We start from the raw sequence: 25,627 nt of genomic DNA on the forward strand, positions 1-25,627 counted from the left end.
TGAAGAAAAATAACCCGAAATTGACTTTGTTACTGGTCCACATGATATAGGAGGTCTTGAATGTCCCAAAAATATCAATATCTAATTTTCGACCAAAAACAAAGTTACTGTCTTTGACACTCTCAGAAAAAGGTTCAAAGTTGTACCTTTTTGTCTCTGGGACGGTATACCTTTAAAAAGGTCCTAACATGCATCATTTAAGTATAAAGGTGTTTATTTTAGGTACAGAAGTATACTTTTTGAAAAGGTGCCACCCCACGGACAACTTTTGTACCATTTTTTTCTTTTCTTTTTTTCTGAGAGTTTAGGGCAGAATAGCTGTCCCTTTTTTCATTAGCATGTCCAGATTGCACTCAGATCAGCAATTGTATTTCACAAATGAAAAGTTTAGTTTTTCTCTTTGCCTGTTATTAATCCAGTCCTGTGTGCTATTTCTGTGTCTGTAAGTGTTTTCTTTTGCTGCGTAAATGACTTTATTATTTGTGTGAAAAAGCAATAATACATTCCAGTGACAAACTTTGCTAACAGCTCAGTGAAACCCACGGATACTGTATAAGCGTATGTTCTAAAGTAACATAAAAAATTCAAAAACATTCTTTTAAAAATTAAAAAATGTTCTCGCTTCTGCATTACATGTTAAACATTTTTGGGATTGGAGAAGGGAAGCTGTTATGACAACAGACCAACTACATTATTTATCTTACTCTAAAACCTGATGAATTATAAAACCCGCATGGTGCCAGTTTTCTAAAACCGTTTCATCAACTGCATTAGATTCATTGTAAAATATGCTTCTTTTACACCCTATGCATCTCACTGTTTTCTTCGTTAATCTACTGTAACAATTACCCGAGTCACACATCAATCCATCAACAATCTTCTCTTTGATCTTGACCGTCTCTGTAACAGCAGGGGTTTCTATGATTTTGTACGGTCTGGTTTGTGTAAACAATCCAGTGCATCAATAACTTCTAAAGGCTGATGAAGGAACCTGCCAGTCAAGAATAATAAATGGGGTCTCTCATCTGAGCTCAAGAAGACAGATTGACTTTGACCCCTCTGCTTAATTTGTGTGTAAATGCTGCCTTTTATAGAGGCTGTTGATGCTGTCTATAATGATGTTGGCACAGTGGGCTAACTCAGGAGAAGCCAAGCCATTGCCCTTGGAGCCTCATATAATAACATCATACAGTTGTGTTTGTAACGGCTGCTGAAATATCATACCCATCAGCTGGCTGTTGGCGTAAATGCTGCTATAAGCAGCAAGTGTATAGGCAATAAACCTTCATGTCTTGTTTTATTTTTTACGATGGTGTTCCACTACGCAGGTAGTTGAGCGGCGGTGTATGACTGCTGATCTCTTCAGCTCCATTAAGTACCTAATGTCCCACGTTTGTATATGGCACAGTATGGTTGCTCTTAACCTAGCAATCAAATAGAACATCCAATGATGAGGATTGCTGTTATGATCTTCATTCTGATTGGATCCTGCTTCAGAATTGTGGGTGGTGTAGTTCTGTGTTTTTGGCAAATTTTGTTTTTATTTTAACAGCCACATAATAATCTCATCCACCTGGGTGTGTACATTATAGCTAAAGTAATTACATTATTATTTTTCTGTGCATAAATCAGTTACACAGCACTATGTTGTTCTATTCAAACCATTTTAAAAAGCTGTTTGTCAGGCTGGTGGGTTTGGAACATTCCTGCTTTTAGTACTGTGTCTTCTTTTTGTTAAAATTAAAGGTTTCACGTTTTAAATTTTCAGTTGGCATAGGTCTTCTTTTCTTTATACCCATATCACAATAAAGGGCTTTTTACAAAATAAAGGGGTTATCTTCATTCCAAACCCTGCTTTTAACCCTAGATTAAGGATTGTTTGACACTTGTAATTTAGAAGCAGGGTTATCCCCGAAGGGCAATCTTCCGATCTCTCTGATGAAGCCAATACGCAAGTGACTTAAACTGCAATTCATCGACTGGCCGCTCGAGGCTGGCTCCAAAAGGGAGTCAATTCCCATAGACCTTCATGTTAAAATGCCCAACTTTACAGTAGAAAATAAAATACTGTAATATGTTTACAGCCTGGTACAAAAGGTGTTTTTGGTCGAAATAGCTAATTTTGCCCTGTGACAACTGTGAGGGAGGTGAATTTTTTTGTTATTCATCCGTTTAAATTATATTAAGCCTTAAAGTTCTGCATAATTAAGGGTGTGGCCACTTGAGTGAGGGGTGAACAGCCACTGCTGTCACAAGAATTGAGCTAGGCAGGCGTGGTTTTTGCAACCAGCCACCTCAGCTTCACCCATGACCCGCCTCTTTACCCATTTTCGGTTATCCGCAAGTGATTCACGGTGACGCATGGCCAAGATGGTGACGACAGGCAACGCCTACTTTAAGCTTAAAAAGCGATCTTCACAAACCAATGGGAGACTTTATGGACACTACGTCTATATTTACAAAAGTCTATGGTTATCCCTGAAATTAACCCAGGGTAATGAAACCCTGTTCAGAGGCAGGGTTATCCCTGCTTTTGTTGGGTTATCCATGCGTTAGGGCTTTTCACACTGGAAATAGTTAACCCCAGGTTATTCTAAAGAATCCTGGGTTATCTGTTTCACCCTTCACACTGTTTGTACTTAACCAGGAGTTAATGCATGCAGTGTGAAGAGAAGCAGGATTAGAATGTTATTACCACAATGAAACAAAGCTAAAGCGTGAACAGCGTGAAACGTAAAACAGATAACCCAGGATGCCATTAACCCAGGGTTAACTATTTCCAGTGTGAAAAGCCCTTAACAGTTCAATTCTTGAGGTACCATTTAGATTCATCAGATGCCACACCACTAAACCTCTGAAGAATGTCTAGATTCCCTTCAAAGCATCCATAACACATTCTATTTCTGCGTATCTGATGGTAATCTGGAGTACCTATAGAGTAGTTTTATATTTACTAGCTGCGGGATGAGCGAGTCACAAGTCAACACTTTATACAACACTGACTGGATAACTTATGATTTACTGCATGTTTGTGTTGTTTATATAATATGCACTTACGCGCCTATTTCCAAGATAACACAGAAGTCTTACTTATAGCATGCAACTCATGACCCGGTTGGGACTTTTCAATGAAATCCAACGTTAAACAAACAAACACACAAAACCACATCCATTGTTTTCATAAGGCTGGCTTTCTTTGGCTTACATCCCAAAACACACTTCTTCTTTCGTGCCATTGTTGAGTCTTGATATAAAACAAAGCTGTTTCATGAAGCTATGCATGTCGGTTCTCGCTCTCCCGCTGATTGACGTGTGAGCGTGGTTTTCCGGGGGAAGTGCCCATGAAAAAATGTATACGTATAGCTTACCCCTGAAACGTCAGCTGGACACGTAATCAAAAAAAATTTCAGAAACTTGTACAAACCTTGCCGAAGTGCATTCCGCATAGAAATACTCTGTAACACGTCCAACTGCTTTTTTGACACTGCATTTGTTTAGCATGAGGAAACCAACTCTTAAACTGTGTTAATAAGTCAGAATGCATGAAATACCGTTGACCCCCCCTTTAAAGAAGCCTTAAATATTTACTCACTTAAATATACATTTCAAATGTCTTAAAAACGTTCCCTGATTTTGAATTGCTGAAGCATCCATTGGCTTTAGAGCTGCTTCATGAACCATGTGCAAGTTCTCAAATGGCTACATGTTCTCTGAAATTTTCTGCCAATGTGATACATAGAGGACTCCAAATGGTGCCTTGAGAGTCTTGAATATTTGTACAATGTGGGAATCTGCCTTGGTCAGGCTCATGTATTCACACAATCCTCCTCTGTTTGTGGATCTCTCTCTGAACGCTGCCTAATGTGGAGCACAGCATCTGACCATTTGTGGTCCACCGAGAGTTTAGATTTATGACTGTAGCTTTAAAATAGTACTCAGTATCTTCTATGTTCAAGCCCTCAGCCTATAATTAGTGCAGAGGCCTCTCAGACATTTTGAATATTGAACGCTTTCCTGAAGGCAGTTTATAAACCTTTAATGCGTTTTAGATGCAGCTCTTATAATGATTCAACCTTGTTCATGATTGGAGAAAAGAGAAGTCTGAATGAAAGGACTTAAAGTCCCTCTGTAGTCGATAAATGTATCACTTAAAACTCCTCTTTGAGCATCATAATAGAATATGTAAAAGTTTATCCTGTGACAGTGATTTCCTCATGCTTTAAAACAGCTTGAATGTAACTCTAAACCACCTCATTAAGTATACATGCGGAGCTATGAATATGCAAATTACCCACACCTCTACTTAATCGCACAGCTCGGACCATAGATATAAATATGAAAATGGTGCCTCCCCGTCTTCCCTCTTTCACACTCCCTCACTACCTTTAACTAGATGCTACATGCGTCAGTTTCAGACACATAACTGCTATGTTCGGTTTAACACAATGCATACGTAAACGTCACCACAGGGGTACTTTAGGAAACAACTTTATCCTTTTTAAACAAACTCAAAGTAAGAGATGCTCCACTGAATCACTGAGTGGCTTAATACAGACACATGCAGCAGATGTTACAGTCAGCATTTTTGTAAGTTCATTCAGTATTTTTAGGGTATAGCTCCACAGATGTGGGTCACAAGTAAATTGTTCAGACCTGGAAAGCTTCCCAGAGTAAATATTCAGTGCACTTGAAGAGCTCAGATGCAAAACCCTTTACATGGCATGTTTCTTGTAAATGAGCATTTTTTATCTGGCTCTTAATGGATTTTGCCAACAAACCAGTATTTCTGAATTGCCTGGTATTAAGCGGATTTGAAGCGAAAATATTTGATGAATTCATATCTGTGCCAAGAACATTTGGTTAATATTATTACAGTATCTTATTTTTTGACAAAGGTGACATTTAGTGGCTTTTGCATCTGAGCTCCTCATTGGTCATTACATCACTTTCACTTCATAATTTTATTTAATAAGTACAGACAATACACACAATAAAGTGTGTTTATGTTTTGTAGTCCATGAGGTAATATTTAACAATTCAAATGTATAGGTTATAATATATAATACAGATCCACACTGTAGGTGTATTTGATGTTTGATCTGTCAGGCAGCAAAGGAATTTGAGCTTTTCAGGCATATTTATCATTCTTATGTCACATTACAGGATTAAATTGACTTCCAGTCACAGCTGTAGAGGATAAGTGTACAAACGGCCCTCCGTGTCTTTTCACCCAACAGATAATCATCAAATCTAATGCCTCTGTTTGCATGTGATAGCAGAATGATTGATAGTTAGCTCATGTATACTAGCAGGGACTTGTTGTCTCTATGTATTCTTGATTTAGTCTGTGATTATACCGAATCTGTTTTCCCAGTTTTTTCTAGCATGTTCTCTATATTCCCAGACTTTTCAAAGGCTAACGTTCAGTGTTTTCCTTTAGCAGAGTCAAATCTTATTTCACAGACTGTGTTTGCTTGAGCACTAGATTTCCCTGGTGGATGTCTAGAGCAAGCTCATGTCTCAGTGTTGTTATAGGCTGAGCTGTCCTCTTTAGTCTCTTCAGGGACATTATGTCACATAGAAGGACGGCTAATAATTTAACACAGTTGTGTTGGAAAATTAAAGTAAATTGTAACTAATTTGTCAGTGTCTTGCATTCTTCGATGAGAGTTACTGTATGGTTATAGGGTCTAACGGTTGAAGGATTACTCAATTTTCTTGGGGAAAAAATCCAGATAATTTACTCACCCCCATGTCATCCAAAATGTCGAGAAGAAATACATATTTTAAGAAAAATATTTCAGGATTTTTCCCAATTTAATAGACTGGTAACGGGTAAGAGGCATTCATAATACTGACATGACACCTTTATAATCATGACATGACACGTGTCATGAAGGAGATTTATTAACGTTTATGACAACTTTTAATGCAAAGATGACATTGTTTGAGATTACTTGACAAAGAACTTGACATAAATCAAAACAACATAACTTGCCATAAATCTGTCATAAACATGACATAGCAGAATAATTATCAAACTTAAGAAACTACCTAGCTTTATTATAATAAGAATAATTTGTTACATTTATATACTATAGCGCTTTTCTGCAGCACTCAAGGCGCTTATGATCTTCTCAACCACCACCAATATGCAGCATCCACCTGGATGGTGCGACGGCAGCCATATTGTGCCAGAACGCTCAACACACACCAGCTTATTAGTGGAGAGAAGAGAGTGATATAGCCAATTAGTATATATGGGGATGATTAGTAGGCCAATGGGCAAGTTTGGCCAGGATGCCAGGGCACACCCCTACTCTTTTTCGAATGACATCCTGGGATTTTTAATGACCACAGATAGTCAGGACCTCGGTTTAATATCTCATCCAAAGGATGGTGCTTTTTTGACAGTATAGTGTCCCCATCACTATACTGGGGTGTTAGGACCCACACAGACCACGGGGTGAGCACCTGTGTTTTTGGGTTAACATTAACCCATAAATACATAACTGAACAAATGTTAACCCATAATGTTATTGGGTTAACATTACATTAAACTGTGAATTAAATATCATTAAGTGTTAATACTCTGTCATATAGTTTTATTACAGCATCATGAATATTTTTCTTGACCTCAACTACAGTGGTACAAATTTAACTTGTCAATAAAATGTCAATAAGAGTTAATACTATGTCAAATATTTTAAATACCTTAACAAAATGCAACAGACACATCAAAAGATTATACTTAACTTTATTTATATGCACAATATATACAAAACTGACATCTAACAGAACTTGTTCTTACTCACATAGATTCAGAAATGTTCTGACAAAAATAACAAAACATTTAATTATTTTCATTAATTAATTTATGCACAATATATGCAATATAATTTTATCAATTCTAATTAGTATTATTATACTATTATTGGATGATTGATTTTATTTACTTAACACCTGGAATATTCATGATGCTGTTATAAAACTATTTGACATTAACACTTAAAGTGTGTGTTGCAGGTTAACCACCACTGTCGATTAATGGGTACATAAATCACTCAAGATATGTGTATAATTTTTAAAATGTCTCAAAAATGGTCTTAAAGACCACTTTTTTACGTTTTTGGTATTAACGGTTTTTTGAACGCAATTCTGAGATGACGTCACGCTGGGGAGAAGTGGAGAAAGCCTCAGCCAGAGCCATGGAGATAGATGAGACATTTATTGCTATTTAATACTTACGTATATAATTTGGAAATCATATATACATCGTAGGAAATATATAATGTGTTATACTGCAAAGTTACCATGCTAATTATTATTTATGATATATGTGGAGATAAATAAAACTTCGCAAATCTGCTGATTTGATCCATTCATGTCCTGACCACCAGGCTAGAGATTTTTAAACATCCTTAATCCACACTTACTAGTCTATAAAATAATATGTCAAATATATTGTTTTGTGAAATAAAAGGATGCTTTGTTATATTGTTTATGCGATTATAACGAATCACACGATCATTTTATATGCAGCAGCAGTCAGCAGCTGCAGCATACTCGGATCCGACCGCATACATACTGTAATAAACAGGCGTTCGGCGGCTTTTTACATCAAGACAGACTATGCCATTTGAGGAGGAACCGCTCATTGATCACTGTATTTTTATAAATCCTGTACATGTTTGGACCTGCCGAACAGGTTGAGCACTTGTATATACTTTGTTGAGCAGAAAGGCTGGTCAGTTTGACCAGCGGGCTGCGGGAACCGGCGCACATCACGCCGCCAGACGGTGTTGCTAATATGACTCGAAATGTATAGCTATTATCAGATCGGCCCACCGGGAAAGTCCCGACTCGATTGCCATTCCGCTACTGGCTGTAAGAAAGTGAGTGCGTTTGGGTCGCTGGTCCCCGCAAACAGACGTGACGTGCTTCACTCACCTTCAAGGATTAGAGACATGCTGCCAAAACCGTTTGTGCTGAAGATCGCATAAAGTTACACCCATTTCAGGCAGGATCATGGACCCCCTCAAGCCAGCATGCACGAGTATGTTAATTGTTTGTTTACTTTCTACACGAAGATATGCTAACGTTATGCTATCTGGCTGTCTGCCTATCTCTCTATACTAGCCTATCCATCTGTCTGTCTATCTATCTGTCTATCTATCTATCTGTCTATCTATCTGTCTGTCTGTCTGTCTGTCTATCTATCTATGTATTTATCTATAATCTGCGCTATCAGAACTGTACTTTACTCGTCTTTCTATAGTCATTCTCAATGGTCTCAAGGCGGCTTTGGTAAATTCTCTCCCCAGCGTGACGTCATACAGTGCGTTGTGAGGGAAAGGAGAATCATTGCAAATTGCTGTACTTTTTCATACTTTTTCGGGTTTTGTGATACCCAACAACATAAAATACAATGGATAACAGTTTAAATGTTTATTATCAACAAGCAAATTGCACAAATTCGTTGAAAAATTTTACCTGCAAAACGCCCTTTAATGACATTTTTATGAAATTATATTTGTACTATTGTAGTTGAGGTCAAGAAAAATATTCATGACACTGTTATAAATCTATTTGACAAAGTATTAACACTTTATGACAATTTAATGACAAATTCAATTTGTATCACTGGTAAAAAGTGCTCAGTTATGTTATCTTGGTAATGTCAAGTTGTCATGACAAGTTATAATGTATTGGTTAATGTCAAGTTAAATAACAAAGACATCTCAAACAATGTCATCTTTGCATTTACAATTACATAGCTGAACAAATGACACTTAGTGACAGTTGTCATAAACGTGTATAAACTCTCCTTCATGTTCATGACACGTGTTATATCATGATTATGAAGGTGTCATGTCAGTTTAATGAACACCCCTTCAAGTAAAGTGTTACCAATAGACTTTATGGGACCCCAATAGTTTTTAACTTTTAAACCAACTTTTAAACCACTTCTCGTCTTGCACAAGCCGCGTGACGCACTAGTGCGACCTCACATAATGCGTTATCATGTCAAAAAGGTCACGTATGACATTTGCGAAACTACCACCCTAGTAGTGTTTACAAGTGTGGAGAAAGAGGACCGTTCCAATGTTGTTGTATGTGAAATGATACTTATTAATGTCTTTGCGTCAGTTTATTGTTTAAAATGGTCCATAAATGTGTGTTTTACATATGTAATGTGTGACCTTTAATGGGTCTTATAGGGTTTCATATAGTCTATTCTTTGTACTCCACTTCAGTTCCCAAATGTTGGCTTTCGTATATCGCAGTTCTTCATTTATTCTTCCCACAACAGAAGACATTTTGTCATTATTCAAACCCTCATGTCATTTCAAAAGCATATGAACAGATACAAACTGTTACATGAGTTGCATGGCCTACTAGCATGATGTTTTTAATCCGTTTATTTTTGAGCAATGTTGACTTAAATTTCATCTTTGGCTGAAAATGTCCTTTTTTCTGATGCAACTGTGCAGAACTTCTTGTACGGTGCTAATGGGGTTATATAATGTGAACAGTGTCGACTGGTTTCCCTTCATATCTCAAATATTAATTAGACACCAGTGTCTTGAAGCACAAAAGAAAGGTTTGTCTGTTTCTTTATGTCTGTCCTCTGAGCAAACATCCATCTGCCTTTAACCTCAACCAAATCCATTTAATGATCTGTCATCCCAAACCAGCTGTGAGCCGAAGCTGGGCTTTGGGTGCATATTTTGCTGAGCTGCCATTCTCAGTGAGTCCAGGCTCTTCTGTATGGTGTTTTTATACTAAAGATCAGAGTAGAGCACACATCTGAGATATAAGAGATTGTAAGAGAACTAAAGATAAAGTGAAAGCTATTAATATATTCATGCAGAGAGTCTTTTCCCCACATTTTTGGAAAAGAGATGGGTCAGTTCTTACTACATGTCGTGTGTGTGTGTGGAGAGAGAGAGAGAGAGAGAGAGAGAGAGAGAGAGAGAGAGAGAGAGAGAGAGAGAGAGAGAGAGCACTGATAGGCTAATGGTGTGACTGTGCCCGGGAGAATTAGGAAGAATCTTTCTGCAGTTTTCCTTTGAGCTGCCATCAGTGAAAGAAGGCCAATATGGGAGAAGTAGAGTTTAAATGTCTGAATGAAATAGATGTAATGGACACTTACTGATTACATAGACGCTAACTGAGGACAGTGAAATATCTGTGTGATCTAACTGTTTTCCCTAAGGATATTGTTATGATTAGGAAAGAAATCGTTTACCGTAAAATAAAAATCTTCTTATACTTTACTCACCCTCATGCCATCCCAAGTGTATATGACTTCCTTTTTTTCAAATCAGCACATTTGAAGTAAAAAATGTTGTATTTGCTACTAGTATACTAAATACTAGTGGTTTTGTATTACATTTTAAAGCTCCAAAAAATCCATCCATCCACCATTAAAATAATCCAAATGACTCTGGTTGGTTAATAAATGTCTTCTGAACCAATGCAAGATGATTCATACTGTGATGCTTATTTAGTGATTGATACAATGTATATTATCGTAAACATACAAATCAGCACTGCAAATAAGCATTTGATGTGTTTTCTCCACAGAATTCTCACCATAGTGGGACCAGATTTCGATTTGCGGACGCTCAGGGCAGTCAGAGTCTTGCGGCCACTCAAACTGGTGTCGGGAATTCCCAGTAAGTCATATCACAATGGAAATATATATATATGTTTAAGTCAAATAGTGTGCATTGTCATTTTCAATTGTGTTCTTACACTTTCTAGAATTCAGTAATGTGTTATATGAGGATGTACATACTTGTGTACAGTTTATTTTCAGTCGTACACGGCTGTCCTGTTAGAAAAGGCTGCGGAGATTTAACTTATTAAGGTAAGTGTCATTATTAATCATGTAGTATTATCTCTCTTGCTGATCAGGTCTCCAAGTGGTTCTGAAGTCCATCATGAAAGCCATGGTACCTCTGCTTCAGATAGGTCTTCTGCTCTTCTTTGCTATCCTCATGTTTGCCATCATCGGGCTAGATTTCTACATGGGGAAGTTTCACCGCGCCTGCTTCAGAAATGATACCGGTATGTGAGCTTGAGGTTTGAGTTTATAGTTTTTATAAGCACTTATACAATACAATCTTAAATTGCTGTTAAGAATATTATAATGGCTCTATGGCTTACAGTATTGTTGCTCTTGCAGGGGAACAGGCATCCGAATTCCCCTGTGGGCTTGAGCAACCAGCGCGGACCTGTGACATTGACAGCATATGTCGAGAATACTGGATTGGCCCAAATTTTGGCATAACTAACTTTGACAACATCCTGTTTGCTGTGCTCACTGTTTTCCAATGTATCACTATGGAAGGATGGGTGGATATCCTTTACAATGTGAGTCTGATATACAAACTTTTATTTGCTGAGGCAATTGTTCAAGGTGCAAGCTGTATCGGCAACATGCCACTGGTGAATTTCCTGTTACCTATTATATTGTTAATTCAATTCTTAATTTATAAGCAAAGAGAAAATTTTCAATCAGTCCCTTATTTTGCAAAGTCAAACAGAAATTGCGTCTTCAGTTCAACACTTTTCAAAGTAATAATAATGAAAGTGCTTGTACTTGCGTTAAATTACTTCCTACAAAAAATGGTTTTGAGTTGTTGTACTTTTCTAGGCGGACTAATTTCCAGAAAAAGGTCAGTTTATCCCGTGGGTGTTTCTTTCTCTATGTAAGGCCAATGCTGGTATCCTTGCATAAATCATGTGAAAGTTACTGGTTTTATTGACTTTACATAGTCATAACCAGTGTAAAAAAATGGCAAGACCATTCAACCTACTAGTTTAGGTTTTTACCTGTGATACGTTAAGATAACTTATTAAAACAAGTTGAAATTGTTTAACTTAATTTAGTTACATTTTAATGTTAAAGCAAAAGGTACAAACCCCAAAGTAAACGTAGAGTGATGTAGAGAAGACCGACATTATCAAAATTCCTCCCATTTTGACTGTAAGTTAACTCCTGTTAGCATTGCATAGTGCGCAAATCTTTTAAACATGGTAAGGAGCGTCACATTTCCGGCTGATGTCAGAGGTATTCAGGCCAATTACAACATACAGGTTAGCTGGCCAATCAGGGACAGCGTTTAGGGAAGACCAGGAAATCTGGAGCGACAAAAATCTATGGTATGTGGAAAAAAAATGTGTACTGTAAACCACGCGAACACATTGTATTATACCAAATACATAAAATAACGCTGTTTTTTTAGCAATGAAATAGGTGCACTTTAAAAATAAAACTCATTCCGCAGATTTTTTTGGAAAAAAGCAAAAAAGTCAGCAAATTCCGTCCGGCCTTGCTGATGGAGGAACTTACTAAAACTTATTAAAACAATAAGCTACTTCAGGGCTACAGACTAACTTTTTTCACTAGGAGCACAGTGGCCCCAACTGAAAATTTTAGGGGCACAACCAAAAAATGTAGGGGCACACACCGTAAATCAACATGCTAATCAAATAATGACATTTCTACAAATTTCCACTGTATTACTAATAAATACTTTGATGATAGATGCAGAAAGTACAATGTGCTGTTTCAAATTCAGTGTCACATCACAAAAAAGGTCAAATTTACTGGTCGCACATGTGCGACTGTATGTAAAATTCAGTGGCACACTATCAAATTTTGGTGGCAAAATGCCACCATTTGGTGGCAGTCTGGAGCCCTATACTTGTATTGCAATGTCATATTTTTGCTTCTTATATGGTGCATGGTTTATTGTTTAGTAGAGAAGTGTTTTATAATATTTTTACCTGAATGCTTCAGTTTAAAATAATTATGACCTTTCTATTTTGTTTCCTTTAACGACATCAACATTGTCCTATTAACCTGTTAGCATTAATCATATTAATTTATTGTAAGAGGAAACTAGAACAATATAAGTCTTTCACAAACACATTTTTTAATGTATGCATAATATCGCCCATTAACGGCAAAATTCACAAATATTATCATCATCGAATTGTTTTGCCATTAGCGTACATCGTTATCAGCAAAATCACAGATATTATCACTCCAGAGGTGGGTAGAGTACCTGAAATCTGTACTCAAGTAAAAGTACAAGTACTTAAAAAAATTTACTCAAGTAAAGGTAAAAGCATCGATCTAATTATTTACTTAAGTAAGAGTAAAAAAGTATTAGATGAAAAAACTTCTCAGTTACTTGTTACTTCCGATCTGATAGAGAAGAAGTCTAAAAACACTGAATTTCTGACTACTTGGAGGGTTTTCACAAACCTCTCCTTGAAAGTCTCATTGTTCTGATTGTATACGTAAAACCTAAGTTAAAGTAAGCAGCCTATCTCAGTCCTGCAATAAGTACATTAACATCACATAACGTGTCATCTGAGAAAAATTCTTAAACACACACAGATGTTTTTTTTTTGACGGTTAACTCTGTATTTATTTTCATGTTCACAACACAAACCTGTCAGCATCTGCCTTTAACCAAGCAAACAGTAAACAAAAAGGGACGTGTGTGTCTGTTTGTTATCATGTTTTTACATGAATAGGTTATTTTCATTGCCATGAAAATCAGTCATTGCATCAGTAATTACTGATGATAAACATAGGAGCTTGATAAAAATTATCATTTTAGAATTTCATACAGTATGGAACTTATCTGTTTTTACAAATCAACTCATTTCAATTCATCAACATTTGTTATAATATATAATACATGTTTCTTTAAAAACCTACTTTATTCTTTTATTTTTATTAGTATATACATTCTTTAGGAAGCAATAAAATAAAATACAATACCGTTTTTATTTGAATGTATTTTCTACACTTTAGTGAGGTGTCCGGATTTGTGTATAAATGCAAAACGTCATTACATTATGCTGTTCAGTTTGTTTCGTTTTGTGGGGAAATGAAATGGAAATGTGCAGATGTGAATGCTTGCACAAGAGTGCATATGACAAAAACACTTGGATAGTGTGTGAAATGCCCATTAATAGTGTTCAAATAGACATTACTGTGACACTTACCGCTACATGTTATTTCGGGTTGGAGCTTGAATTCCTATAAGCTGAGATGTCAGTTCATTTTGGTGAACAAAGCATGCATCGCATTATGAAACTATTCTTATTGACCTCTTGGAGTAAAAACATATACCGAACTTGAGGCCAAGTGTGATCTGCCTCAGATATCTTGCACAACACACACGCCTTCACGTCTTGATTTATCACTATTACCATTTGATAAAAGCACAGTAACACCGACGAATGTAACAAAGTAAAAGTACTTTTTTTTACTAGAAAAATTAAATGTACTCTAAAAAGTACTAGTTACCCCAAAAAAATGCCATCTTATGGCACTTCGTACGTATTTTACGAGATGGCTAATTCGTATTTATTTGTAAGGTGAGGTTGGGGGCAGGTTAGAGGTGGGGTTTCGTTATTGTTTTTTTTATGATACGTTTTTGCACAATTAACTTTGTACAAATTAGACAACTTTTAAAATAGGTACGAATTCTTGTGAGATCGGGCTGCAATTCAGTTTTGTCTTTAGGCAAACTTGTAACTAGCTGCTGTTACTGTATATCTGTCTGCTTCAAAATACAGTTACGTATTGCAGCCAAAAACTGCGCTCTGAGAGTGTAGCAAATTCAATTAATAGTACTGCACTTTCTGTAAATAGTTTTTAAAGGGGCCATGGCATGAAAATCAGAATTTTTCCATGTTTAAGTGCGATGATTGGGTCCCCAGTGCTTCTACCAACCTAGAAAATGTAAAAAAAGATCAACCCAGTAATTTAGTTTTGGTTAAACATTTTCTACAAGCACATAAAAATAGGTAGTTGAAATTTGTCTCTCCTTGTGATGTCATAAGGAGCTCTTATTATAATAATACCACCGCTTAATCTGCACTATCCAATCACAGCCCTGCCATTTAGTGCAGAGAAAAAAAGAAAGAAAAAATAATTCACAGCACAATTGAGTCTCAATTGCAACAAACCACCATCATTGTGATCAGTGTTTGAATTTCATCAGCTCATTTGCATTTTAAAGGACACACCCAAAATGGCAAATTTTTGCACACACCTACAAACAGTCAATTTTAACATGTTATAATAAATTATCTATATGGTATTTTGAGCTAAAACTTCACATATGTGCTCTGGGGACACCAAAGATTTATTTGACATCTTAAAAGTCTTGTGCCATGGCCCCTTTAAACCGTACCAAACTACTAAAATGTGTATAAAAAACTGTGCTGTGAATATTAAATCCTTCACTCATGACTGTAAATATCCTTTAAAGATTTGATGGCTCAGACCTTGTTATCGCATGCTTTGGCAAATCCAGTCACTATTTTTCTGTTCGAAATGCTCATATTGGCCACCTGATACCTTGTTAACAAGATTTTGCTTCAGCCAGTCAAATAATTTTATTTGAAATGTAAATGGTTCATGTCCGTGAGCGTGCCGTCTGAGGCTGAGACAGCTCAATGGTATGATCTCACAATGTTTGTCTTGATAAGACTCCATCCTGCAGATTTTCTCCGTGGTGTCATGTTTCTCTTTATAGGCCGTGTCTAAAATCGCTTCTGTCAATTAAGCAGTGAATTATGCTCACTTCATTTCTGATCCATTGCTATAGGGTGCCACGGTTCATCTAGATGAATAATCTCTATGTCTGGTTTTTAATTACCTAGTGTCTTTCCTTCCTCTCACCCAGGCCAAAAATATAATGATTAATCACACTTTGTTCCATGAAGCTATTAGTGTTGAATTTAGCCGTGTGCTTCTGGAGGATATCTAGAATCTGTGACCGGTCCACTATCTATCATAGAAAGAGTGTGTGTGTAAGTCTGACAGCAAGGCAAAATGAATAAAAGGTCTTTAGTAAGTGTCAGAAAGGCTAATGCTGGGACATGTTTGATTGAGATGCTGGAAAGGAGAAGAAACTGTCCCATGTGGTGGCATCTCTCATTTCCTGTCATTAGTTCGAATTCCCGTTGTTAAAGGTCCCTTCCACTCTGTATCCCCATCAATTATCTTACAGTACATAACAGTCGCTGATGGCCATGGAAGTGCAAGATGTTATCAAGATAGAAAAGCACATGCTCTGGCAGTTTGAAGTCATGACTCGTAATAATTGATATGACATCCATATGGTTGCACTAGGTTCTCGTGCCTTATTCGGATGGGATTAGTTTTACAGGGGTACTAGATGGAGAAATACACCTCCCTGTCATAACATGTGCATAACTTTGTTTCCTTATATCACATGTAACTTGACCATTTTACATACTTTATGTTTTGACGAATTAGTTTCATCTGTATTCTGAGATGGTATGAACAGTGTATGTTTGTTTAAATGGTATGATAAACCAGGCATATGGTCTTGGAAGTGATAAGCAGCATTCTGAATAATAGGGATATGATAGACGGATAGACTCTAATGGTCCTGTGGTTAGCTAAGGGCTGTGACAGAGCTCATAGCTACCGTCACGGTAGCGGAGCGCTACCTACCATAAGGTAAAGACTGAGTATGTTACCTTTATATGTTGGTATAGTGTGTTTATGTATTTCGTTAACCATCATACTGTTTCTAATCATTTGTCAATTACAGCCATTCATCAATACACTCATTTATCCCGTAGCTTTTGTGTGCACATTTTTGACATCTAACACTACGGTGATTTATATGCTATAGCTACAGCCATTTATACATCTCTTACTGTTCAAATCATGCCATTCACTTCACAACAATAGCTGATCACAATAACTACACAACACATGTTTTTATTAATTATGTGTCTGTTTATTTAGTTTAAAAGGTAACAGAGTTTCAAGGTACCATCATTGTGTCTTACCAGCATATCCCGTTTGGTCTGTTTAAAGGGAAGTTTGCTGCAATGGGCAGGTTTAAATAGCTTGAAATGACGCTATTACTTCCGGGTCAACAGGAAGTTACCCCGAGTTTGATTTATTAATTTAATTTAATTTATTAGCTGTAAATATATATTGTGGCTTTGCCAAATATGAGCTTGCATTATATAAATAATGGTCTGCAATTTTCTAGGTTTGTATATTTAGTATTTTGGCTGTCGTTAAGCTTTTATTGTTTGCTCACCTGAGCCACCCCTGTATTGTATGGTGTGTTGGTATGTGCCAATTTCAGAGGTGTGTTTCAGGTCTATAAATAGTCGAACAGTGTCAGTCTTGGAAGGAGGAGAGGTGAAGACATAAGTCTGATGTAGGCTCTCAAATGTGATTTCTTATTAAGCTCTGTTTCTAAGCAGCTGAAAATTATAAATTTTGATTGTTTTTTTTTTGTTTTTTTGACTCTCATGTCAATTTACTTTCTTATTTAATAGTTATTTTTCTTCTTTAATGTTGATGATTTTTATTGCCTTTATTTGGCCTGAATTGGGGTAAATAAATAAAAAATCCCATCTTCTCAAACTCATCCAACTTCTCCTGAGTGTTTACATCTGCTCACGACCTCTCAGTCACATCTACCCACAACATTTGGTGGCAGCGGTTTCCGGGTAAACAGTGTCCGAGCAGCACTCAGTGAGTCAAGATGGACAGTCAAGGCAGAGGTATGGCACCCCCTAGAGATGGTTCAACTATGGGGACCAGGCCCAAATCCACAGAGTCATCTAAACATCCCACTCCTGTGGTCGAAGACAGAACAGACCGCTTGGAGAAGATGGTGAGAACGATGGTGGAGTCTCAGCGCCGTCAGCAGGACCAGATAGAGGCAGAGGCGCTCCGGCAAGAGCGCAGATGGAAAGGTATGGAGCACCAATTTAAGCAACTACAGCAACTGGTGAGAGGCGATCCAGCATCAATGCAGGCGTCGAGACAGCCACTCAACGTACTACAGCAGATAGATTCACCTGGCTCTCGCCCTTCGACAACTTTTGAACTACACAACATGCCTTTTCTGGATGTACCAACTCCTCAGCCACATCCAGGTCAACACCCAGCACCCAGGATACAGAGCTCCCTCAACTCCACCACTCTCGGCCTTGCTGCACCACTTAACCTCCAGCGGGGGTGGAAACCTCCTAAGATGTCCCCATATGAAGAGGATGAAGATATTGAGCACTATTTAACCACCTTTGAAAGGCTCGCAGCAGCAAGTCAGTGGCCCCATGAGACTTGGGCATTATACCTCGTTCCCTTGTTAAATGGTAAGGCCAGATCTGCCTACGTAGCCATGTGTTTGGAAGACAGTCAGGATTACATGAAAGTGAAGCAAGCCATTCTCAACAAGTTTAATATCAGTGCAGAGACTTACCGCCAACGTTTCCGCTCCAAGCTCATCAAGGAGGGCGAGGCGGCGAAAGAACTTCAAGCCCGGCTAAAGGACCTGATGGAAAAGTGGCTAGTTCCAGACAGGTTGACCAAAGAGCAGGTGTGTGACCAAATCGTGCTGGAGCAGTTTCTGGACATGTTGTACCCTGAGCTTCAGGTGTGGGTGAGAGAACGTACCCCAGTCTCATCGGCACAAGCTGCAGACCTGGTGGAGACATTCATGACCGCTAGGCAACCCAGAAAAGGCTATCACCTGGGTATACAACAGCAGGACTGGAGAAGACCATACCAAGTAGCCCAGCGAGAGCCGGAGAAGACATCCTCTGGTAGGTCTGCGGGGGGTAGTGGTCGTATGTTTAGGTCCTCTAATAACCCCAAAAGCCCCAGTGTTAACCCCACTCCAGCTGAAACACCAAGAGTACCTATATGTCATGGTTGTGGCCAGCAAGGTCACATTAGGCCCAATTGTACACTGAAGAAAGTGTCTGACTCAAGACTATGTTATTTACCTGGCCCTAGCAAACACTTACCTTGTACTACTTCGGATGTTACTGTCCCTGTGAAGATAAAAGGAAAAGTAGTTCAGGCTTTAGTTGACTCAGGGAGTAGTCAATCATTCATTCTCAAATCTTGTTTGAAGTCTGATTTTCAGACTGTGGGCAAAGTGAGGGTCCGCTGTATCCATGGCGATGAGTCTGAGCACCAGACCAGTGAGGTTCTCATTGAGATTAATGGCCAAAAATACTTATTAACCATGGGGATTTTGGATAAATGCCCTTACCCAGTCATTTTAGGCCAGGATGTACCAGTTCTTACAGAGCTATTGCAAAGTGTTAACACAGTCAGTGCTTATGTTACAACTAGAGCACAAGCCAGAGACAAACCAGACACTGATGGTTGGTCAGACTTACCATTTGAGGGTTGTTCTGATAACAAACCTAAAAAGTCCAAGGCAGAGAGGCGCAGAGCAAAGGTGTCAGGTACCAAAATGCGGGAAAGTCTGTCCTTCCCACAATTAGATGGCAATGAAGTTTTTTGTGAAGACTTCAAGAAGCTTCAACAGGAAGACCCCACACTTAGCTCTTGCTTTTCCTCGGTTAAGACCGATGAAGAGGCTAAAGAAGCCATGAGGGAGGGTGACGTATGTTTTGTTGTCAATAATGAGAAACTTTATCGAGTGAGTGCAAACACAGAGCAGTTAGTGGTTCCTGAGAATCTTAGAGCCAAAGTGTTACACCTAGGGCACAGCATTCCGTGGTCAGGACATCTAGGCAGGGAGAAGACAGAGAAGAGAATCCTGCAAAGATTTTATTGGCCAGGTTTCAACAAGGACATAGCTGAGTACTGTAGATCATGTCCCGAGTGCCAGTTGTCTGCTCGCTCCAAAAGAGGCTTAAAAGCTCCCCTCGTCAGCCTCCCAATTATTGACACACCATTTAGTCGTATTGCCATGGATGTAGTTGGTCCCTTAGAGAGGAGTAGGACAGGGCACCGCTATATCTTGGTAATTTGTGATTACGCAACGCGTTACCCAGAGGCATTCCCCCTCAGAAATACTAAGGCAAGGCAAGTGGCCAATAGTTTAATTCAACTTTTTTCCCGTGTGGGTGTTCCCAAAGAAATTTTAACAGATCAGGGAAGTAATTTCACAAGCAAGGCATTGAAGCAGATATACTCCCTGTTAGGGATTCAGGGTATTAAGACCACACCCTACCACCCGCAGACCGATGGCATGGTGGAAAGGTTCAATCAGACACTGAAGTCGATGCTGCGGAAGTTTGTATCTGAGTCAGGAGCAGACTGGGACCAGTGGCTTCCTTACCTGTTGTTTTCCTATAGAGAAGTACCGCAAGCATCCACCGGGTTCTCTCCTTTCGAACTCTTGTACGGACGGGAGGTGAGAGGCCCACTCGACATCCTCCGAGAGGGTTGGGAGGGGGACGCTCCTCACCAGCCAACCAACATTGCGAGTTATGTCCTGAAGATGCGGGAGAAGCTGGACCAGCTGAGCTCCATGGCACATCAACACTTGGCCCAGGCTCAAACGAGGCAGAAAACGTGGTATGACAAGACAGCACGCAGTCGCAGCTTCAAGTCCGGACAGAAAGTGCTACTGCTGTTGCCATCATCAGAAAGCAGTCTGCTGGCGAAGTGGCAAGGCCCTTACACGGTACTTCGCAAGGTTGGTGAAGTTACTTATGAAATTTCAATACCAGACAGACGTCGCTCCAAACAGATCTTCCATGTGAACCTCTTAAAGCAATGGATTGACCGACCATCTACTATACAAGATCAGCTGTGGGCACGGACCGTGGAAGAGGAAGAAGAGCCGTCGGAGCAGTACTTTCCTACTGCGGGCGGCAAGTCAACCTACCCCTCCATTACACACTTGACATCTGAGCAGCAGGAGGACCTGATGAAAATCATCCCAAGAGGCCTGTTCCAAGACCAGCCGGGGCGAACTGACGTCATCACCCATGACATCCGGCTGATTTCTCCAGGCCCCATTAGGCAGACCACCACCAGAGTTCCAGCGCGATTGATCCCCGCACTGAAACAGGAGGTATTGGCGATGCTTGAGATGGGGGTGATTGAGACATCACACAGTGAGTGGTGTAGTCCCGTGGTCCTGGTGCCAAAAAAGGATGGGGGGCTTCGCTTCTGCGTCGACTTCTCAAAGCTGAACACAATCTCCGCTTTTGACCCATATCCTATGCCCCGTGTGGACGAGCTGGTGGAGCGCCTGGGTAAGGCTGAGTTCCTCAGCACCTTAGACTTGTGTAAGGGCTACTGGCAAGTGCCACTCACCCCCCAAGCACAGAAGCTGACTGCCTTTAAAGCCCCATCTGGCTTGTTCCATTTTAAGGTCATGCCCTTTGGCCTACATGGGGCAGCAGCAACATTTCAGCGGCTTATGGATGAGGTGCTGAGGGGAGCTGAGGACTATGCCGCGGCTTATATTGATGATGTCATCATCCACAGTTCATCATGGGAAGAACACCTTCAACACCTCAGTGATGTCTTTCGAAGGATTCGGCAGGCCGGGCTTGTAGTGAATGCCAGCAAATGCCAGCTTGCCCGGTCTGAAGTGTGCTACCTGGGATACGTCTTGGGTAGTGGCACAATACGTCCTCAGGTCAGCAAGGTGGATGCCATACGCAACTCCCAGCCGCCTGCAACCAAGAGAGGGGTGAGATCTTTCCTGGGGTTGATCGGATGGTATCGGCGTTTTATCCCTAACTTTTCGAGCCGAGCAGCTCCCCTGTCAGACCTCACTCGCAAGACCAGCCCCAACAAGGTGGTCTGGACTGCTGAGTGTGAGGCAGCATTCCATGACCTAAAGGAAAGTATGTGCCACGAACCAGTGTTGCAGAGTCCTGACTTTTCCTTGCCCTTCACTGTGCAAACCGATGCTTCGGGCATTGGCCTAGGAGCAGTGTTGTTGCAGGGTGAGGGGGAGGACAAAAGGCCAATACAGTTTGTGAGCCGCAAGCTGTTCCCTCGCGAGACACGGTACTCCACCATCGAAAAAGAGTGTCTTGCCATCAAGTGGGCTCTGGACACTTTAAAATATTACCTAGTTGGCAAAGACTTTGTTTTGGAGACAGACCATAGGCCCTTGCAGTGGCTACACCGCATGCGTGATTTTAACTCTAGAATAACCCGATGGCATCTATCCTTACAGCCATACAGGTTTACGGTGAAGTATAGGGCTGGAAAGGACAATCTCATTGCTGACTTTCTTTCGCGTCATGAACTAGATCTGGACGCTCTCTCTTAAGGGGGGGGGTGTGTGACAGAGCTCATAGCTACCGTCACGGTAGCGGAGCGCTACCTACCATAAGGTAAAGACTGAGTATGTTACCTTTATATGTTGGTATAGTGTGTTTATGTATTTCGTTAACCATCATACTGTTTCTAATCATTTGTCAATTACAGCCATTCATCAATACACTCATTTATCCCGTAGCTTTTGTGTGCACATTTTTGACATCTAACACTACGGTGATTTATATGCTATAGCTACAGCCATTTATACATCTCTTACTGTTCAAATCATGCCATTCACTTCACAACAATAGCTGATCACAATAACTACACAACACATGTTTTTATTAATTATGTGTCTGTTTATTTAGTTTAAAAGGTAACAGAGTTTCAAGGTACCATCATTGTGTCTTACCAGCATATCCCGTTTGGTCTGTTTAAAGGGAAGTTTGCTGCAATGGGCAGGTTTAAATAGCTTGAAATGACGCTATTACTTCCGGGTCAACAGGAAGTTACCCCGAGTTTGATTTATTAATTTAATTTAATTTATTAGCTGTAAATATATATTGTGGCTTTGCCAAATATGAGCTTGCATTATATAAATAATGGTCTGCAATTTTCTAGGTTTGTATATTTAGTATTTTGGCTGTCGTTAAGCTTTTATTGTTTGCTCACCTGAGCCACCCCTGTATTGTATGGTGTGTTGGTATGTGCCAATTTCAGAGGTGTGTTTCAGGTCTATAAATAGTCGAACAGTGTCAGTCTTGGAAGGAGGAGAGGTGAAGACATAAGTCTGATGTAGGCTCTCAAATGTGATTTCTTATTAAGCTCTGTTTCTAAGCAGCTGAAAATTATAAATTTTGATTGTTTTTTTTTTGTTTTTTTGACTCTCATGTCAATTTACTTTCTTATTTAATAGTTATTTTTCTTCTTTAATGTTGATGATTTTTATTGCCTTTATTTGGCCTGAATTGGGGTAAATAAATAAAAAATCCCATCTTCTCAAACTCATCCAACTTCTCCTGAGTGTTTACATCTGCTCACGACCTCTCAGTCACATCTACCCACAACAAGGGCTACTGCAATATGATATCACACTAGGCTAATGGTCTGCTAGGGCTATGGCTTGACTTCTGATGGCCCAGTATAGTAAAGGGAATGTGCTTTTTTATAATTTATTGCAGCAGGGCTGTCAGGCAAATATGACTCAGCAAATATGATCAGGAGCATCTTTTTGTGATCTTTATCTAGATAATGCTTCTCCTCACAGTGACCTTTAAGATGTTTTCTCAGTTTAACACCTTTATGCTAGTAAATTTGAGCTCTTATGCTGCGTTTACACCAACTGCGTTTGAGGCGTCAAAATCGCAAAACCGCAAATTTGCGTAAAATGCATAAAAAGCACCATTCACGCGTACCGCGCAAGACGCTAAATTTGCACATAGCGCACGAGATGCTCAATTCGCGCCATTCGTGCGCCGCGCCAAAAGCCTCATCCGCGCCGCGAGACTTCGAGACGTGCGTCAATGTGTCTTCACATTGACTTAACATTGAAATCACTCGCGCTTGACGCCTCTACTGTGGCTGGTGTAAACACAGCATTAGTTTTTCCACAAAAGATGTACTTATAGTATTACATGAACTTATACAGTTGTGTTTCAGACTTACATACTCTAAATCCGATACTCTAATTGTGTATCAAATGTTTCATAAGATGCATACTTGAGATGACTGTGATTGTATGTAGGTTTGTAACTAGTTGTACACTACATGTTGATATCATTCTACAAAAAGTAAACTCAAATAGTTGCTGTTGTAAACACAGGGGGAAAGCACAGCAGGGTTGTGCTGGTGCAGAAAAGCATCTCTTTAAATAAATTAATGGCTTGCACTGCATGAAGTCAAATGGAGACTTTAGGGGGGCTCTAATGGTATACTCACTATATATCACATTCCCCATTTCAGATCTTCCCCAGAGACAATTCACTAACAGATCTTTAACCTCAGTAGACAGAAAGACAGGCAGATTGGGGAGACGTGGATAGAGATTAAAATAAGAACAATGCCAGAGTTAGTAACAGGGCTTTTAAAAAACATATTCATACAGTTTATCGTTTCTCACTAAACATACAATGCGCAATCAAATAGTACTGCACAGAGAAGCCGCTTGTGTGCCGGTTCATTTCAGGAATAAATTGGTAAAGATCAATTGCGCATGTAAGCTCCCCCATCCCTTCTCTAATTAGGTCTCCTCGCTGCCGGGATCGGGCCGGCGAGAGGAATATACGTATCAAATGAGTGGCCTCTCTCTGGAGATCAATATGTTTCCACTGTACCTCATTTTCTCATTTCTAATGGAGCTCTGATAGGCTACAATCAGCATGCAGCTCATTTGCAAGAGTAGCCAGTGAAATGGCGTAATAAGGCTAGAGTATTCGGCTCAGACATCCGGGTATTTTTGAGACATGTGCAGTGAATTTTTTAAAAGTATCTGGATTATACTATTTGGATTATCTGGATTTAAAATAATGATTCTAAACCGCTGTCTTTGTGGTGACACCAGAAGATCCATTTTTATAGTTAGTAACCTTTATTTTTAAGATTGTAGACTCCAGACAGAGTGATTTTTTTCACCAGCCATTTGCCTTGTTTGTGTGAGATTGTTTTATGTGTCAGATGTAGTTAAGAATATCCCCGAGTTATTATAACTATCTAAACACTGCAGTGCACCCGGGGCCAGTGGTCAGGGAGCAATACTGAACTCTGTGATCTGTGTGGTGTAGTGCGACCACTCTCCCTGGCACACAGCATTGTTAGCGCGATAGATGTATTGATCAATCTGCTGTTAATGTTTAAAAATACCCCCGCAGGGATAGGAGATGGATCACTTTTGGATCCACAGGAGGGAGCCAAGTCCATGCTGGTCATGTGGTTTACTGGAAGGGCAGCCACCTATAAGACAAAACCCATTTATTTGTACCGTACTCAACTTTCTTTAATCGCATTTGGTGCCGGAGTGAAATAGCTGTTGTTGGGAACAATATAATAAAGCAATATCTGGTTTTATTTTGTATTGTTTAGTGGCAGGCACATTGCCATTAAGAACCCCCAAAAAGCTTTTTTAGTGCTCTGTGGATTTCCTTTGTGGAAAGAATCTTGATTTTACAAACCACAGATTTGAAAAAAAGGGTTGATTTTAAATGACAGCATGCTGCAGTTATGACAGTAAAGACCACAGGATGGGTTCTCAATAGAAAAACAGCATACATGTCTGTTTCTCTTCTGTAAGATGGCATCCTCCACAAATGTAATCTTGCACGGTGTCCTCTGGGGTCCTTGATGAGAGGTCTAATAAGGGATGAATCCTCCTAGATAGTACCATCCAGACTTTGGCTCTCATAGAGATAATGTGATTATCATGGACACTGAAACTTCACATCAATGGAAAATTGGAGGCTTGTATCCGTTCTTTCTTATCCTCTGTGCTCTCAAATTCTCAGTCGATGCGCAGCAGGCATCTACATTTTTAAAATTGCC

General features: G+C 39.5%; 1 protein-coding gene across 4 annotated transcripts in view; it reads left to right on the plus strand.

Moving 5' to 3' along the window:
• Positions 1 to 25,627, plus strand: part of cacna1ba (calcium channel, voltage-dependent, N type, alpha 1B subunit, a) — a 163,776-nt gene that overhangs the window by 21,341 nt on the left and 116,808 nt on the right. For all 4 annotated transcript variants that reach the window (XM_065250240.1, XM_065250241.1, XM_065250243.1 and 1 more), the window contains exons 3-5: positions 10,591 to 10,682; positions 10,924 to 11,076; positions 11,195 to 11,382. In XM_065250240.1, coding sequence (XP_065106312.1) covers positions 10,591 to 10,682; positions 10,924 to 11,076; positions 11,195 to 11,382 — 433 coding nt within the window. The remainder of the gene's footprint in view (positions 1 to 10,590; positions 10,683 to 10,923; positions 11,077 to 11,194; positions 11,383 to 25,627) is intronic.

The sequence above is a fragment of the Paramisgurnus dabryanus genome, chromosome 5, assembly GCF_030506205.2.
Source record: "Paramisgurnus dabryanus chromosome 5, PD_genome_1.1, whole genome shotgun sequence".
Classification (NCBI taxonomy): domain Eukaryota; kingdom Metazoa; phylum Chordata; class Actinopteri; order Cypriniformes; family Cobitidae; genus Paramisgurnus; species Paramisgurnus dabryanus.